The 17,615-nt window shown below is 41.0% G+C and overlaps 1 protein-coding gene across 4 annotated transcripts in view; it reads left to right on the forward strand.

The window, feature by feature from the left end:
• Positions 1–2,625: 2,625 nt before the first annotated feature.
• mgat3b (beta-1,4-mannosyl-glycoprotein 4-beta-N-acetylglucosaminyltransferase b) overlaps positions 2,626–17,615 on the forward strand; it is a 67,443-nt gene continuing 52,453 nt past the window's right edge. For 2 of the 4 annotated variants that reach the window (XM_018685337.2, XM_018685339.2), the window contains exon 1: positions 2,626–2,863. Coding sequence is in view for 1 of the 4 variants with exons in the window: in XM_018685339.2 (XP_018540855.1) it covers positions 2,841–2,863 (23 nt within the window). In the remaining 3 variants the exon portion in view is untranslated. Of the gene's footprint in view, positions 2,864–7,385; positions 8,181–17,615 lie in introns of those variants that run through there. The other 2 variants (XM_018685338.2, XM_018685340.2) reach the window with 1 other exon arrangement.

The raw sequence follows: 17,615 nt of genomic DNA on the forward strand, positions 1-17,615 counted from the left end.
TCTCAGAATTCAGGAGTTCATTTCATTTCCTAAATTAAAATCACACTGAAACCATAATTGGCTTAATCAGTGCAGTGATTAGAAACACAAAAACATAGTAAATGGAAGAAAAATCATTTCACATCAAATCACCAGTTAGAGCTGTACTGAAACAGAGAGTTGTTCAGTATTGAAGCAGACACAAGGCATGTTGTTAATTGCTCATTTTAGGGATAATTGGTGTTTTCCCCCTGCTAAGGCCATGACCTAATTCTTGAAAAGTGGGCTTAATTAACTTTATTGCTCCTTGTAGAAAATGGAAGGAAATAAAAAGTCCAAGGTGAATGATGAGAAGCTGAACTGAGCTGCTATCACTGCTCTCTGCTTGCAGTCCCTGTTTGTCCCTGTCAGTAAGGAAGTCTATACACACTTGGAAAATGTTAGTCTTTTAGCTGTGATGGAAATGATGTGTCAAGCATTCTGTATTCTCTGTATATGAATTTGTTTGATTATTAAGCTATATGATATGAATCTGCTGCGTGCTGGGAGATAAACAGTAGCGCCTCGCTGTAGTGTAGAACATGACCTGTGTTGTGGTGGATGGTCTCAGGGTGAGCTTGATGTAAGCAGTGTGGCCTTGGATGTTGACACCACTGGCTCCATTCCAGGGCTGAAGATTTAACACATTTACTCTTCTTAAATCTAAATAACAAGGCTTCAGTCTCAGTTAGCCAGATGTATGCAAAGTGACACTTAACCAAAAGAAACATGCATATTATTTGACATAATATAGGCTCTGTCGCTATAGCAAAACTGCACTGAACTGGATTCTGGTGCTATTAACTATTATAACTATTAAATTATTTCCTCGTAATTGTGCATGTGAATGTCTGTATATACAGTATATGTTATATGTGGCATAAAAAATAAGATTTGTGTGAAAATAACAAACAGACCTCATGATAGAGTGTAAATCACAAAAATATTTCTGAAGTTGTAAAATATTGCATGTACAACTTTTTACCTCGCAGTCTCTTGCGCAGTAGGACAAAAGTGGGTAAAACTTTTCACTCTACCAGCTACAAGTAATCTTCAGGAATATGGGTTACTGTGTCATCACTGTTTCTTGCTATATACACAGCAGGTGTAGACCAGTGTGCTTTTAATGAATTTGTCTGTATAACATTCTAAACGTTTAGTTTTACAGCCAGAGTCACAGGACTGATGTCAGTGGTGGAAGACATACTTATATGTGTTACAGAAATAAAAGTACCAATACCTCAAGGTAAAAATACTCCAGTGCAAAACTCCTGCTTTCAGTTTGCTTAAACAGGTATTAACAGATAACTGTGGTTTAAAGGAGCTATTTAAGTTTTGCTATCGCTACACAGCCAATGATAGCATTAACAACTGTTTACTCGCCAGTCTAGAAACATTGTGAGTTCAGCATCAAACTTTAGTATTTTACTCTCCAGTGGTAGAAAGCAACAACAATGTTTTGCCTCTAGTTTAGTCTTTTCTTCCACTCTGGTTCACATGTGAACCAGCTAGCCCTCACCTGACCTGCCCATTTCATCACATATCAAGTCGCTGTAGTGTCCAAACTATCCAGAAGGAGTAGTGCTGCTCAGAGGACATACTATAAAAACAGAATGGTTCTGTTGGTTTTATATTATGGCATTGTTCTTACTGATGCATTACTGTACATGCAGCATTTTTTCTTGTGGCTGAAGGAAAGCTAATTTTTAAGTACTTCATACACTGTTGGGAAGTTTAATCTCCATGTGCATAATATCTTAGGAACTGATAGTGTTTTATATGTCAAAATGTGATCTTTCAAGTAAACTGTAGCTGTTGCTAAGTGTAATATTTGTCTCAGGAGAAATATAAAATAGCGTAAAATGAAAAACTGATGAGTACCTGAAAACTGTACTTTCCACTACTGTAAATTGGAAGACTAAAATAACAAAACATTTATTTTATTTTTTGTTACTTCCTCAAAGAGCCTCACATGGTTGTTTCAACACAGTAACTGAAAAATTTCCTCAGTGAACATCAGATAAAATGATGGGGTCACTTTCTTTGAGCATTTTTTCTTTTACTCCTGCAGAATTTAGGTTTTAACTTTAATTTCTCTTTGCTGAATTCTGTCCCCGACAAACCGGCCCCCAACTACTGCCACTGCCACTCCTCTGACTTGTTTTGCTGTTTGTTTCAGCCAGTCCATCAGATGGCAATGTGGAGCTAGATTTCCAGATCTGTCACAGACCATGTTGAGGAGGGTATCTTCAAGTAGCAGCCTGTGCCTTTAGGTTCAGACTGAACTTGATTTTGGCAGCAGTGTGCCCAAATAGTTAAATAGTCAACCATCCTGTAACCTGAAGCTTGAAGGCTTAGTCACCATCACAATAAACGCCCAGGCAACATAAAATGTTGTGCAAGACACTAACGGCGATTCTTGATACTGATTCTTTCTGCTGAGTCAGCAAATACATATACTATACTGAAAAAGGAAGAACACAAGTAGTTTGTGTTACTGATTATATTCTTTTTTATTATCATTCCCCGGAGTGAAGTTAAAAGGTTACCAGCCATGGGATGGACCTGCCACTCTGTGGGTGTGTTTAGGGTGTAAACACAACCAATGAAGCGGCATATCTGCTTTAGTTTGTCACCAGGGGAAGAGTGGACCGTCTCGTTTGTTCAGCCCACACTCATCTGATTCTTCTCACCTTTAATGGCAGAGCTCGTTAGCGTCACCTGGGAGCCGGAGTCCATCCAGAACACAACAGACAGGACATGGTTTACCTGGAGCCAGACTGTTGACTCTGTCTGTAGTACTTGGACTACAAAGGAAAACAATGGGAAGAAGAGGATGTGACAGGTAAATACAAAATATATCATTTAAACTCACATACTGAAATATCAGAGTGGAGGAGGAGAGCTCAGGGTGTGTATGTGTGTGTCTGTTTGTATACAGGCAGGTGTGACAGTGTCACAGTGAGGTAGAAATGCTGTGATCTTTATTCCACGAAGTGTCTGTAGATTCCTGTGTAATGAACTCTGACACTTTGTCTCGGAGAGTAGACACTAACGCTGAAGTTACAGGGTTTTTTTACATGCAGCTTGTATGTTAGGGACTGTTGCGGGATTCAGAACTTGTTTTAAGGGCAGAGATGAACAGAGGCATGTCTCAAAGTAGGCAAATGTCGTACAAGTTGGGTCTTATTTTTTTATTTTTTGGTCGTAAAATTGTTTGCAAGCAAGATTGGCTCCCAACAAGTACCTGTAGAGAGGACTTATCCACAGCACACTGATTATTGACAGTTACAGCAAAAACAGGAAGTTACAAGCCCAAATCACCAAGAATCTCAAACCTTTTAATAATATACCACAATGTCTGTTGGTCATGGAGAAAGTCAAGAAATTCCCTAGAAAAGTATTAAAGCTTATCCTGACATTTTGCCAACAGAATAGTTTGACACTTCAGGAAACAGGTTCTTAGCTTTCTTGCTGCAAATTAGATGAGAAGATCACTATCACTGTTATGCTGGTCTGTTAAATATGAAGCTGGAGTCACTTAGGGCTAAGTTTATCACATATACTGGAAACAGCTAGCCTGTGTCAAAAAATAGAAAATCCACCTCACATTGCAATCTTGTGACACTGTGTGGTGGATTTTAGTTTTCCAGCCTTTATGGTCATAACACATTCTGAATAAAATAAAATTTTTAGGTCAACACTTTTTTTCCGTCCCATGTTGTTTTGTGTAGACTACAGACTGTTAAGTATGTGGCTATATATTGGCTTCCTTTGCCTTTTGTCTCAAAGGCAAGAGCAAAACTATAGATAATATGCCCTTGATCCACACATACACTTCCATGCCCCTCTAACCTTGCCTTGAGTTCAGTCTGATATTCTGTCTCCAGCTCCAAATTTCTATGCCAATGGGGAATTTTATCTGAGGGAAGCCTGGTGGTTGCGGAGGTAAAATCTGTAGCCAACAGTAACAGTTCAGTTTGTCTGGACTCGGATCAAAGTCCTGCATAACCCTGGTATCTCCAGTGTGATCTGAGAGGGCTCTTTTCCTGAATATTTTACATTCTGCATTAGAGGTCTGTGTGTGTGTGTGTGTGTGTGTGTGTGTGTGTGTATGTGTGTGTGTGTGTGCGTGTGTGTGTGTGTGTGTGTGTGTGTGTGTGTGTGACTTATACATCTAGGAAAATTAGATCCATGTTGAATTTTCCATTTTCTGTTTAACCGCGGCCTTTGGGCATGTAGGATTTCATATGTAGAGACAGAAGTTGGCTGTTTTGTGCCAGTGTTCACTTATTGTTTTAAATTTGATCTGTACGTCGTACAACATATTCTACTTCTCCTGTCAGTATTTACTCTTGTCAGGGTGGTATTATTGTATTGGGATGGTCAGATTCTCCAGTGATATTTTAATTACATTCTTTAAACTGGCTCTAGCCCATTAAAGATCCAATAAGTTCTTTCTGGACCTTATAATTTATTAAGTTTGTTCATTGAAGAACTGGAGTTACAGGTGGCAAATTATCATTTTGGTATTTCTTCTTTCATCAGAAATCAAATCATCAGCTGATTTTACCATTAGCTGAATATGTAAATAAACTCTTTATTAAGTTTGGCTCCTGACAAGAATCTTAATCTTAATGGACTATGTAAACATTACTACATGACTACAAACATTACTCATCCATACAGCTATCACTGTCTGATAACCAAATATCAGACATATATTATAAAATAAACTCACTACTTAGTTTGGAATTTGAGCCATTCCCAGACAAAATACAGAGGTAGGGAGAGAGCAAAACCTGGAAGAGTCTTTTTACTTCAAACCATGTTCCAGATTTGATGGGATTCCAGGTATTACTAAAACTAATTTCACCCTGCTGTATGAGACAGTCACCAGCTGTCAGGCATAAAAACCTCTGTAACATTTGATGATGCTGACAGGCTGATATCAATATTTGATAAAAGGCAGAAGCAGCAGGAGATGTGGGTCTCTAAGACTCCCTCTGATGGCTGCTGACTTCTCAGAGGGAGAACAAATGTAGGGTGTGAGGTTGAAGAGCTCAGGCTGATATGATATGTTATATGATATGAGGGATGTTAACACTCCTGGAGGCCTAGTATCTAGCTAACTAATAAGCTATGGTGTTGTCCACTTTCACCGAATCACTGCATGAACACAATCGTTAAAAAGTAAATCAGGTCATAGGCCATTGTATCACATCTGACAAATAATGAGTACCTGGATTTCTTGTTCACATGAGTGAACAGCTCCCTCCAGGCCTGAATCTGAGAAAAAGTGACCTAACTGTAACCTGATACTAAGCCTGAAAGAGTTTTGCCAAAAAAACACAATGATATAATAGTTAGTTTTAGAGCTTATCTTAGCAGATGTAAGTGAGACAACAGAGTTGTGTGCCACAAAAAGTCAACAGGTCAATTCATCACCTATTGTTCCACTGAAACTGAAAGAGTTGATAAATATTAAAAAAGTCACATGTATTTATTTAGTGCTCACAGTGTAACAGAGAACAGGGGCGTTAACAGTACTGTACAGATTATAACAGACACACTGGACAGTATTAGCAGACACACGTTTATCTCTACAAACAAGACACTGGAAAACTGGAAACCTTCCCTGGCCAGGACATCTGAGTCTCAGAGGCCCTCTGAAATGAGGCTGTAAGCTAAAACTGCAAGCATATTCATGTAATGGCTAGGTGAATGTGTTGTGGTTCTGGTGTCTGATTTAGAGATACTAGATGCTAGTCATATGGCTCTGTGGATAGCAATGTCTGTCAGTTGGTCCACCACTATGGTGCAGACCAAAATATCACTAAACATTGGCAATTTAGAATTTTGAGCATGGAGCCTTCCCTGTTAGTCAGAGCTTTCAGTACCTGAACATTTCTGCTATGGAAACATGTTGATTGGTACCAAAAGCTATTAAGGTTTGATACCTTGCCCTTGTTGTAACATGCAAATAATGTACCCCGTACAGTACATTCAAATACAATGTAAATCTGATGACCTGGATCTGTCAGCCCTAAAAATATGTAAATGAGGTTGAGGAAAAGAAAACAGGCTGTCGAAACACATGCAGACAGAGAGTGCTCAAGCTCCGATTTAAGGGTGTGGTCTGGACCCATGCTTGTCCAGACACACACACACACACTCACACACACACACACACATATACAGCTCATTCTAAGTGTGTATTACTATTATAGTGTGTTAGTTTTTAGTTTGATCACCTGAGGGTAAAAACTATGTTGGTGGTTTGAGCTCTGATGCTTGATTCCAACAGGAACTCTCTGACATTTGAGGTTAAACAAACCAACTTTTTGGCTTCCTGAGAAATTTTCCTTCACAGTAAATACTGTGCAGTTTATTCTTACACAATGTACAGTCTATGTACACAATACATTGTTATTTGTGCTAGATCTCATAGTCACGACTTGACCTGGAGAACCTGTAGGGCACAACTGTGCATTTACTTGTTAGACAATCTTTCTACTGATATTTACTACTACAGAGTGATGTACCATTGTCTGCAACTGAATACTGCATACTTGAATATGTAAGTACTTCCACCTCTGATTGAACATTTGATCGTGGATTATGCATCGTATCAGGTTAGAAATGTGAAATAATTCCATTCTCTGTGTCTCATTGGTAAACTGGTCAAACCAATAGGGAGAGTCTGTATGTTTTTAGCTGTACAGCTGTGTCTCTAACGATTAGATGAATAGCCATGAAATTTGGTACAGATATAAATGGTGCCCTGAACATGAGCATCACACACGTCCGATACCGGTCTGTTTGAAATGTTAGTGTTAGGTCATTGTGTGACCGACTTGTGATTCCCTTTGTTTAACAGATTGAAGCAAGGCTAAAAATCTTGCTTATGCAGCTGTTTCAATTCATTGTGTTGACTAAATACCCACTGTGCTACATCTACTATGGTTAATGTCTCCAAGTGGCACTTGTCCCTTCATATTTTACCCACTTCTATCCAAGTTTCTTCTGGTATGCAGTGAGCATTACAGCCTCGTGGGGGCTCTGGTGCGGTCACAGACTAACATTAGTCATGTTTTTCAGTTCTGCAGAACTTGTATGAGGTTGGATGAATTCAGTGTAAAGCTGAGACTCCAAGTATCACAGGAGAATTAGCAGTATTAATAATAAAACCACTCTTCTCTGCATTGGCCTCTGCACAAGTTCACCGTCACCCCCCCTCTCCCCCTGTCACATATTTCCTCCTTTATATTTCCCTCCTACATGATGGGCGCCCCCCTCGTATGCCGCTGATAAGCAGCATAACGGGGAGGAGCTCTCTTCTCGCGGGGCTCCTCCTTCCAACCCCTTCGTTCTCTCTCTCTTGCCCCCACACACACACTCGTCTCCACCACCTCCTCCTTCTTGCACCCTGCCCGATCGAGAGGGAGAGAGGGAAGATGATGAAAAAGAAGTAAAAGAGAAGGGAGCTGGGGGGGATCTTATTTTCTTAAGAGCGGAAAGGCGTCACACCGGGTGCAGAGCGCAGCACGGAGGACGGAAGAGAGGGAGACGCATCACGGGTAGAGAGTGATAGGAAAGACGGAGGGAGGAGGCGACAGCGAGTCGTAAACACGACAGAAAACGGCGAATAGGACGGCAGACAGCGGCGATCACCCCCCACCGCCACCCCCGTGTCCCTCCTCATCTCTACATCTCCATCCCTTTCTGCATCGTTTGGCTCATTCCTTTGCGCACCAAAGCAGCTCGGTGTTTTGTGTGTTTTTAATCTCTTTATTTGAATCTTCTCTGGACAAACCGCTGCTCGATCTTTCGTAGAATAAACATCAGCGGCAAGAGAGGAGGCTGAGCCATCACCACGACCGACAGGATCCACCGTAGGTCCTGCTCGGGACGATCATCGGCGCATCTGATCCGGCGGATAAAAGCGGAGGGGGGGGAGGAAAACACTGCGAGATGACTGTAGAGTCACACCGCTGAGGCAGAGACTAAGAGAGACCCCGGCCCCCGGTTATCACCGAGTCTCCAGCATCACTGATGCGATGGCATAGCGGCGTCTGCAGCAAAACTACCAGACTAGACTCAGATCAGCAGGGCTCTCATCAACCATGAACCTCTGAAATATCCGACACAGGCACAGATGGGTAAGAGATGCTCTGTTGTGTGTGTGTGTGTGTGTGTTTCTTTTTTTAAATTCCGGGATATGGAGGTTAGGGAGGAGGGGTGGCAGAGGGGGAGTAAGGAGGCTTGTGACGTGAAGACCATTGCTATTGCTCTTACAGTATAAAACTGCAGTGTAAGGGGTGTATGTTTGTGTGTGTGTGATGTTGATGAAGTTCCTTCTCAAAGCAGATGGGTTGAAATGAGCAGATGGCCTTTTGCTTACTGGTCAGACGGGAGATATATTAAGGAGTGTAGCTTATGTCTTCTCATATGATTCATTTCTATTCCGTTGTGTTTTTGGGTCCCAGACGTGTGAGATTTAGTTTTAATAATAGAAGGAGTCTTCCTGGACTATGGATGGATTATTGAACAGGCCTGCTGGGCACACAGGTCCAGGGGCCCAAGAGGTCAGGAGGCAAAATGTCACAGAAAGAGACATTTAAAGTGACCAAAGAGATGCAAAACAAGTACAACAAGATGCAAAACAACCACAAAGACACGCAAAATGACTTTAGAGAGATTCAAAATGATTACAGAGAAATGTAAAACAGCCATAAAGAGACACAAAACAACTGCAGAGAGCCACAAAATAACTACAAAGCTGTGCAAAATGACTGCAGAGACACAAAATTACCACTCAAAACAACTACAAAGAGATGTAAAATGGATATAAAGAGACACTAAATACTTAACCTCTTGTGTCATAATGCCTTCATGACCTTAATAGTACAGCAGGTAATGTGTGTGTGTGTGTGTGTGTGTGTACCCTACATTCTAAGTTTCCAAATCATGAACAGTTCTGTGCAGCTCAGTGGATTGATGTTGCACTAACGTTGCCAGGATTTGGGGCTTGTTTCTCATCTCGGCTTCCCACCCTTGAGTAATGTAGACATGTTTTACAGGCCTCATTTTTCACACCATCACACACCCCCTCACCCCCCTCAACACCTGAACTGATGGCAGCGTTCAGCCTTGTCACTGCTACATCTTGCAGCCCAGAGGAAAGCCCAGCCACACGTCACCTCGCTGCGTCTGAATCACCGTGCCCCAGGCGATTGTCTTCTGTATGCAGCGACTGCAAGTCTCGCTGACAAAACCCATTTTCATCTCCCATCTAGACAAACCAAAACCCAACGCCATCGCCAACTGAATCCATTTCTAATTTCCCACGAGAGCAGGCCTGGTGGGCTCGCTGCTTGGGGGGTCAGGTATTGATCCAGGGCCCCAGATGGGTTAGAGTATAAGGGCTTGAGTAAGCTGATCCCTGATAGGCAGTTAAGTGCAAATGTAGAGCAAATGAATGAGGGGGCGGTGGTAGCCTGGAGGCTGTAGAGAAACAGATGAAGACTGTGACTGTGGAGAAATATACTGGAGAAATCTGGCTGTGGACTGTAAACATGAGCCTCTTTCTCTTTCCCTTGATATGTTGCCCTTGAGCAAGGCAATTAATCAGCAATAACTCCATTAGAGTGCCCCAGTGGTGCCACAGTAGCAGTCTGTAGCTGTACCTGGCAGTTCCCAGATGTGAATGTGTTAAGCAGGGCATCGCTGATGAGCATGCTCAGTCTTTTCCCTCAGGATGAGTGTAGGTTTTCAGATTCATGGCAGGTAGAGGTAATTATTTGAGAATATAAAGTTGTTCCAAGGGAAATGTGTTTATGTGTGCTTTGTATGGAAGACATTTGAAAAATACCAGTGTTCGTGTGTTTGTTTTTTTTACTTCTTTGGACAGCAAATTGCTCTTGATCTGTGCTTGCCAGGCATTAAAGAAAGCAGCAAAGGAAAGAATTGGAGGCAGATGAAAGCATATATACTTATATATACACACACACATACTTTACTGTGGTTGCAACAGTGTAAACAGAAGCACTCTGAAGCTCAGAAGCTACTCTGGTTCTCTGTGGTTAGCTCACTGTGGCTTCAAATGGTCGACGATGCCCTCACCAACATCCCAGATCCCCACGTTTCAAAACAACAACATCAACAAAGACCACATCTCATGGGGATGCTGGCCTTTTCACTTCACAGTGATGCTGATGCTGAGAGACAGGGCAGTGGGCGGTGTGTGTGTGTGGAAAGACGGTGGGGGGTTGTAGAAAAAGGAGAGCAAGAAATAGAAAATGTTTCTAAGGGATTTGGGGGGTTTTGGATGCCACATGGGGAGATGACACAGCTGTCACACCTGAATATGCACAATGTGTGCGTTAATCAGAGAGCAGCAAAATGAAGAGTAAGTGAGGTGAATGTATAGCTGTAGATCTTAGACTGGGAGCAGTGAAATGTAAAGATGGAGAATGGATGGAAAAAACAAGAAAGAATAGAGAGAGCAGAGACTGTGTAGGCTGGAGGGAAGGATAGAGGGATGGCAGGGTGTTACCCAGTCATCTGTCTGAAAGAGTGTGTGGACTCCAGAGATCCACCTGAGCCCCACAGCTGAAGCTCCCTTCTTTTGCCAGATTTGATTAAGAACACACTTCTGTAATTTCTCCCCCTCTTTCAGTTTCACTTTTGGTTTGCTTTATTGTCATGACAAGTATTCATCTGTGTTGCAAAGGCATATGAGAAGGGGGACAAAAACAAGAACATATGCTGGGTATAATGCAAACTGGTTGTAAAAAGAAAATATCTGTGGTCAGTCATGTAAGAATATCATAATATGTAGGTACATAGAAGTTAATTTCATTTAAAGTTTAAAGGAATTGTTCAGCATTTTAGGAAACTTGCTTATTTGCTTTCTTGCTGAGTTTTAGATGAGAAGATTGATACCACTTTTATGTCTGCTAAATATGTAGCTGGAGTCAGCAGCTAGTTAGCTTAGCTTAGCAGAAAGAATGCAAACAAGGCAGACAGTGCTAGCCTGGCTCTGTCCAAAGTTAAGAGAAATTCCACCTACCAGCACTTCTATAGTTACTAATTTACACTTTATGTTGCGTTTAGTTTAATCTGTCCATATACAAAATGTGGAAAACTACAATTTGCTATTTTATGGAGAGTTACCAGACTGTTTCTTGGCTGGGACCAGTAACTTCCTGGAGTCTCAGCCAAGAAATAGTCCCCACCATTAAATAGTGATTTGTCATTTTTACATTTCAGTTTTTGTGTTTACTGTACAGATATGAGAGTCAATGTTAACATCTAACTCTCAACAGGAAAGAAAAGAAGTGTAGTTTTCAAAATATTGAACTGTTACTTGAAGGAAGTTAGATTGAGCTTCAAATCTTATGTGTCATCTGTATTTTCTTGTGGCAGCAGATAACAAGCTCAGCTGCTGCCCTTGCACTGTTTCTGTCTTGTAAGAGAAAAGGAAGCTTTTTGTCACCAGGCAGGGTCATAATGTCTAGAATAGTGAAGCTTTTTAAAACTTTGATCATATTTAGTTCTAATATTTTTGTATTTTTGACAAGTACAGAAAAAAAGTTGTCTAGTTAGCAGTGTTTGCAGTCTCTCACTGGCAAGTTGGCAATATCTTGTCAATGTATCTTATGATAATAAGAATTCATGTGGAAAAAAGAAATGATTAGTAAAATAGTTGCTGCGTTTCTCTATACCATGCTTCTTATCTCATAAACTGTCATACACAGCTTTACACCTATCTAGGCGTTTCATCAATGCACAGCCTTTTCTACTCATCTGTTCTTTCTTCCTTTCTTCCCCTCACTCAGCTTTTTCATTATGATGCTCCCTCTTTTCACTGCCTGTGACTTTAGTTGCAAGGCCGAAACAAATGGCTTTGCTGGCGCACAGAGAGGCTGTTGGTTAATACTGCCAGAGGTGATCTTGGTACACAGAGATCAGCAGCCTCTTCCTCAGCATCCTGTTTTGTAGATTTTCCCTCTAAAAGACACATATTTCTTCTAGGAAATCAGATGTTAGTTGTGCGTCATCCAACAGTTATACTTCTTGCAGTCATACTACACTGATTTCAAACTCAACAGGCTGCAATCAGATCAAGAGTGTCTGTTAATTTGTAGACCGGAGAATGTATGCCCCTGCCTCTGTAGGCCTCCGTAGGCCTCTGTCTTTTCCAAGACAAACATATTGTATTTTGTAAGAAGTGAGAATGCAAGTCTGCAGGAAATGACCACAAACCAGGCTTCTTGTTCTAAGCAGATGGATGCAGACATCTGATATCCTTCAGTGTGTGAACACCAGTGAAGAACAGAAAAGACAGTTTTGCATAGCCAAATAAAATTTCTCTGTCAAATTAAGAAAGCTACCTGGGAACCAGCTACATTTATCTATAAACTGGTTCATGGGAAACAGGGTAGAGTGGATGTAATAAGCCAAAAGCAGAAATCCTCAAAAACACACAGCAAAGTAAACCTTGCCATGAATGGGGCAAAAAAGATTTAGGTATGTTTTTACAACCTTAGTTGAATAATTTTTTTGCAATATTACAAAAAAGTGAGACGACAACAAAACAAGGATTTTACACATTTTACAGATTCCATGACTGCGGGTGGATATCGGTTTTACACAACTCGACAGTAATTGAAACTAGTTTGAACATTTTGCCCATAACCCCCAATGTTGAAAAGATTGTGGCCTCAAGCAGCGACTGTAGAAGAACACAAATGGATCCTGGTTATATTTACATTTTAGCTGTTGAGGAGGCTTTAAATGAAGCAGCGGCAGAGTAATCTTTAAGTAAATATAAAGGATGGATGACTCACAGTTACACTTAATTGTAGATTACCTTTGTCTCCACACTGTGAGGTTCTGGGTGGAGAAATTAGAGCAAAGGTTAAGTGAAGCTGAATGATGTGGGAGGCCATACTTGTCCCAGCAGCTAGTGTTACTTCCTGCCTGGGGCAGTCTTGGTTAGTAATATGCTCTTTATTCCGATGGAAGTCAGTGGGACAAAGGGATGTTTTCACTGCTGAGACACAGAGGCAAAAACCCTGGTGAGCAGCAAAGTAATTACAAGACATAACTCAGTGGAGAGTGAAAGGAGAGAAAGAAGAAATGTGCAGCAACATGAGAGACCCTGAAAAATAATCCATTTTTGAGCATTTTCTCCTCAGGTTTCCTCTTTCCGATTCTTGTCCGCCTCATTGCCTGTTGTTTTTCTATTGACCTGGATCAGACAGTAGAACCAATCTCTATGAGCATCATCACCACTGTGTGTGTAATCTGCACAGTGCAGGCGGGGTCATCCCAGGCTCCAGGATGTCCAAACGGCGCCAGTCTAACCCCACCAACAGGTTACGTACGGCCAAGCACAGCCTGCTGCTGCTGCTGGGGAATTAAGCTGTGTTCCACCTCTGATCTGGCATCTGTAGATACACACACACACACACACACACACACGCACACTGCTAGGCTCCCGTCTGTTCTCACACTGTTCCTGGAGAGAGAATCAGACACACCCATACATCTCTTTCCTTTTTTTGACATCTATTTCATGCAGTGTGTATAATTTCACTTGACACATCGGCCTTCAAGTGAAGTTCTCCATATCTTTTTCTCTGCCCACACTTCTCGTATACACGGTAAAAACACAACACATACCTGCATTAAGAACAGCCCCCTGCCCATGCATGCTGCAGATCCTGTATGGCATTTAAAGCCAGCACACACGAGCATGGGTGGGGGAAACAAGAAGGAAAGTTGTCTCCAAAAATGCACATTTCCTGGTTTGTCGCCATCCGCTTGCCTTGGGGTTCAGTGTTCAGAGCCCTCATTAGTTGGAAGCGTTTGATGGCTCGATGCTCGAACAGCTCAGAGTTTTTCCCCGTCACTAACCTGCTGCTGTCGCCCGACAAGCTGCAGAGATAAAAATATCGTCCCTGAGCTCAGCACATGAAAGGTAGCACTCTGGTGTTCTACTTTGACTCTGAAAGCTCACATGTTACTGCAGACTGTGAGGCTGGTATTTCGGGTGCATAAGCATATGGCATTACATTTTTTTTAATGTGGGTTGTGCCTTTAAGCAAGAGACTTAATACAAAGACAATGTAACAGGTGCTAGAGGTGTTTCTTGACAGTTACAGTGACGTCAGTCATTTGGCACCACTGTTTATTTGTACCGTCTAGATTTTGAAGCACTTAACTTCTGTCATTCATTTGATTTTTGACTCATGACATGATGACAGGCTGAGCTGATGAAAGAGATTTTGATTTGTGATGACACAGTGAGCCTCTGCAGCTGTGTTAGAGCCAGGCAGTGTATTGATATTTATAGGTTCTCATCTTTTGATGCAATAATAACTTTTTTATTATTATTTATTTATTTAAGCAAAGTCAGATTTTTCCCAGTATAATTTCTGATTATGATGATGCACAGTACATTCAATATTTATAAGATTTAGAAAAATGCAGATAATAAACTATTGAACCTCAACTCAAGGTCCCACTCACTAAAGTAGGACTTCAAAGAGAGTTTTGTTTTTTACAGTCAATATTGCAATCAGTATTTTAAAAATAACATTTCTAAACTATTTCAAAATACAAGACAAAACAGGTTTTTCACACAGCGCTTTTAATACTATTTTTTTAATCTTAGAAGTTGAAGTGTTATATCATATTTTAAGAACTATTTGAATATAGTTTGACAAAAAACTCAAGATCCACATATTACCTGTTTTTTTTTCAATCCACAGTGCGTTCAATACATTTTCAGAGACGTTTTCAATTATCTATTCAAATGTGGTTTGATATAACAGTCTTAATTCAAGAGTCGCTCACCAGGTTTTCCTAGAGCATCTCACACATTACTATATCCAAGGCCAAGAATAAACCACATTCAACATTTAATTATGTAAAACTTTATTTTGTGTAGTGTTTTGATTTCATTTGTCAATTGCATATCATAGCTTGGTCTATGTAGAATCCTGTACTATTTCCTAAATGTTATGTGCAGACAAATTTAGTAGCGCCAAGTCACAGGGTGGTCCCAGAGGGCTTTACAATCTGTGCAGCAGAGGACACCCTTTATCTTTGCATCCTCATTATGATAATAACAAGGCTTCCGTCATTAGGAAGCAGTTTATTCTTTGGATTTGTTTGCCATTTGCGTTGGTTAGAAGTTGTTTACTTATTCACTGAAGACTAGATCTACCACTGTCACAGTGTGTGCTCTTCACTCTGTATGTGCTTGTGCTTTTACAGCAGGATTTACTGTCCTGTGTTCGAACTGTGACCTTGCCCAAGTGCCATCTCCTGGCCTGTAAAGATAACAACAGTTTAACAAACACTTTAACAAAGAACAAGGAAAAAACCTACAGGTGCCAACAGCCTACTCAGATCTACCAGTCAACATAAAAATGTCTGACTTTGGCTCACGTGCCTCTGAAGGACTGTTTTACGGCAGCCATCTGTTATATATTGGTCATATGCTGTAAGACATTGGCTGTATTGTAGTCTACATAAAGCACAGGCTTGCAAAATGAAAATGCAGTGTTAGTCTCACACAATAACCACCTTTATAGTCTTTCAGATATCATATGTACAAACACAGCCTGTCTCTTAGGCAGGGTTTTGAGGGGGCAGTCGTTGTGATGATGAAGTATGGATTTCTGCTCTGGCAGGTCAAACTGAGTATGGCTGAGCTTTATGTGGGGGTGGATGAAGAGCACTCTACACGCTGCTGCTGTTTGTCATGGACAGGAGCGACTTAAAGAGAACCAGCATCGTAACCTTGTCCTCCCCTCACTTCTTCTTTCCCTCGGTTTTTCTCTCTCCTTTCTGTCCCTTCCCTCTTGCTGTTTGGAGGGTTCTCCCCTTTTCTAAATAAGGCAGTTTCTCCCTCCATGCTCCCCCACCACCTCAACGTACACACACACACAGCCACTATGTCGTGCTCTTGTCAGACAGCCAAGCCGAGTTTACCACCAGGCCAAAATAGAAGTCGTCTGTCCTTGAGGATGTCTCTCTTTCTCTCTCCCCCGTCCTTTTTCTGTAAGTACCCGCTTTCTCTCTCACCCACTCTCTCTTTCCTTTCTCCTCTTGGTCACCTCAGTGTCGCCTTACAGTCATGTTCTGCCGTGTAGACCTCAGGAGACCTACCTAGCAGGGACAGAAAATGGTGCTGACCTGTGCTCGACCCAGCATGTGTGTTTATTGAGGCTACAGTACTGGAACATACCACCGCTGCCCAATTTTAAGGGGGTGTCTGGTGCCAGTTGGAAATGTATCACAAGTCAGGCCTGGGTCAGAGATGAATATGCAGATATTTCTTTGTCTGTTTAGTCTGTGTAGTATACCAGATGGTTTGTGTTAGTGGTATGCAGAACAAAACATTTAACAGATATTGAGTGTCTGTTTTTGAGTACATGTATTGACCACAGTTTACAGTTTTGCTGATTAGCAGGTCAAAAGAAATCTAGTCAACTGAAAAGTTAGTTTTTACACATCTACTTTAAAAGCCATTGTTTGTGAAAGAAATACAGGCTCACAAAATGTGGCTCAGAATTAGTCCAATGCTAACTCATTGACCCCATAATAACTATAGTCCCAAAAATAACTGCATTAGGGAAAATGAAAATAGGCTTTTTTATTTTATAGTATTGATATTTTGAAACGACTTCTGACTGATCTCAGAACTCTTTCTGTTATTTCCTTCCAGTCTCTCTCAATTTTTTTCTCTCCTCTCTGTACATTGATGAGATATATTCATAAAGCCCCTTGGGCTAATCGCGTTGCTTAAAGAAGAAACATTTTCCCCTCACACAGACCCTGTCTTCATCTTAGTTCTCACTGTACTAGGAAAATTTGTGCACATTTTAACCTTACCATTGCTTTTATATGCAGTCACGCTGCACCTGTGCTTTACTATGCTTTCTGTTTGAACGCACATTAAGATTAACTATCAGTATGGATTGTATCAGCATTGACATTCTCCACATATGGATATAGATCTACTGTGTGACCTTTGGACATACAGGGTAAAAACCCAAACAATTTTAGATTGCATGAGATTGTAATTTCTGTTTTATATAAAACTGACTCATGCCATTCAAAATCCACTCAGAAAGAGTAGCCTATGAAAATAACAATACAACATATGTCAGACACAGCCAACACATAACAACTTTGCCATAATTCTGTAAATAAAGGTTGTAAGACCAGAAAAAACACCCAGAGTTAATGTGTAGTTAGATCCTAACAATGGTTACAGATGCCCAAATAACCTTGAAACATAGATTCCCTTTAACTTGCAAATGCTGTTCAATGCCAGATACTACATGACACTTTTAAGTGTATTTATAGTCAAAACTAGAAAGAGGGAGCAGTAGGAGAGAGGTCAGTGTGACATTGCTGAAGGTACTACTGAGCAAGTTATTTCCCTTTGCAAGCCTTCACTGCATCCCAAAATGACTCTGAAAAACTGCAGTAAAAAAGCAGACAATGCTAACACAGTTTCCCTGAGCACAATTACAAAGACATCATTTTGAACTCATCAAATTGAACTAGGT

Source organism: Lates calcarifer, linkage group LG5, assembly GCF_001640805.2.
Source record: "Lates calcarifer isolate ASB-BC8 linkage group LG5, TLL_Latcal_v3, whole genome shotgun sequence".
In the NCBI taxonomy this organism is placed as follows: domain Eukaryota; kingdom Metazoa; phylum Chordata; class Actinopteri; family Centropomidae; genus Lates; species Lates calcarifer.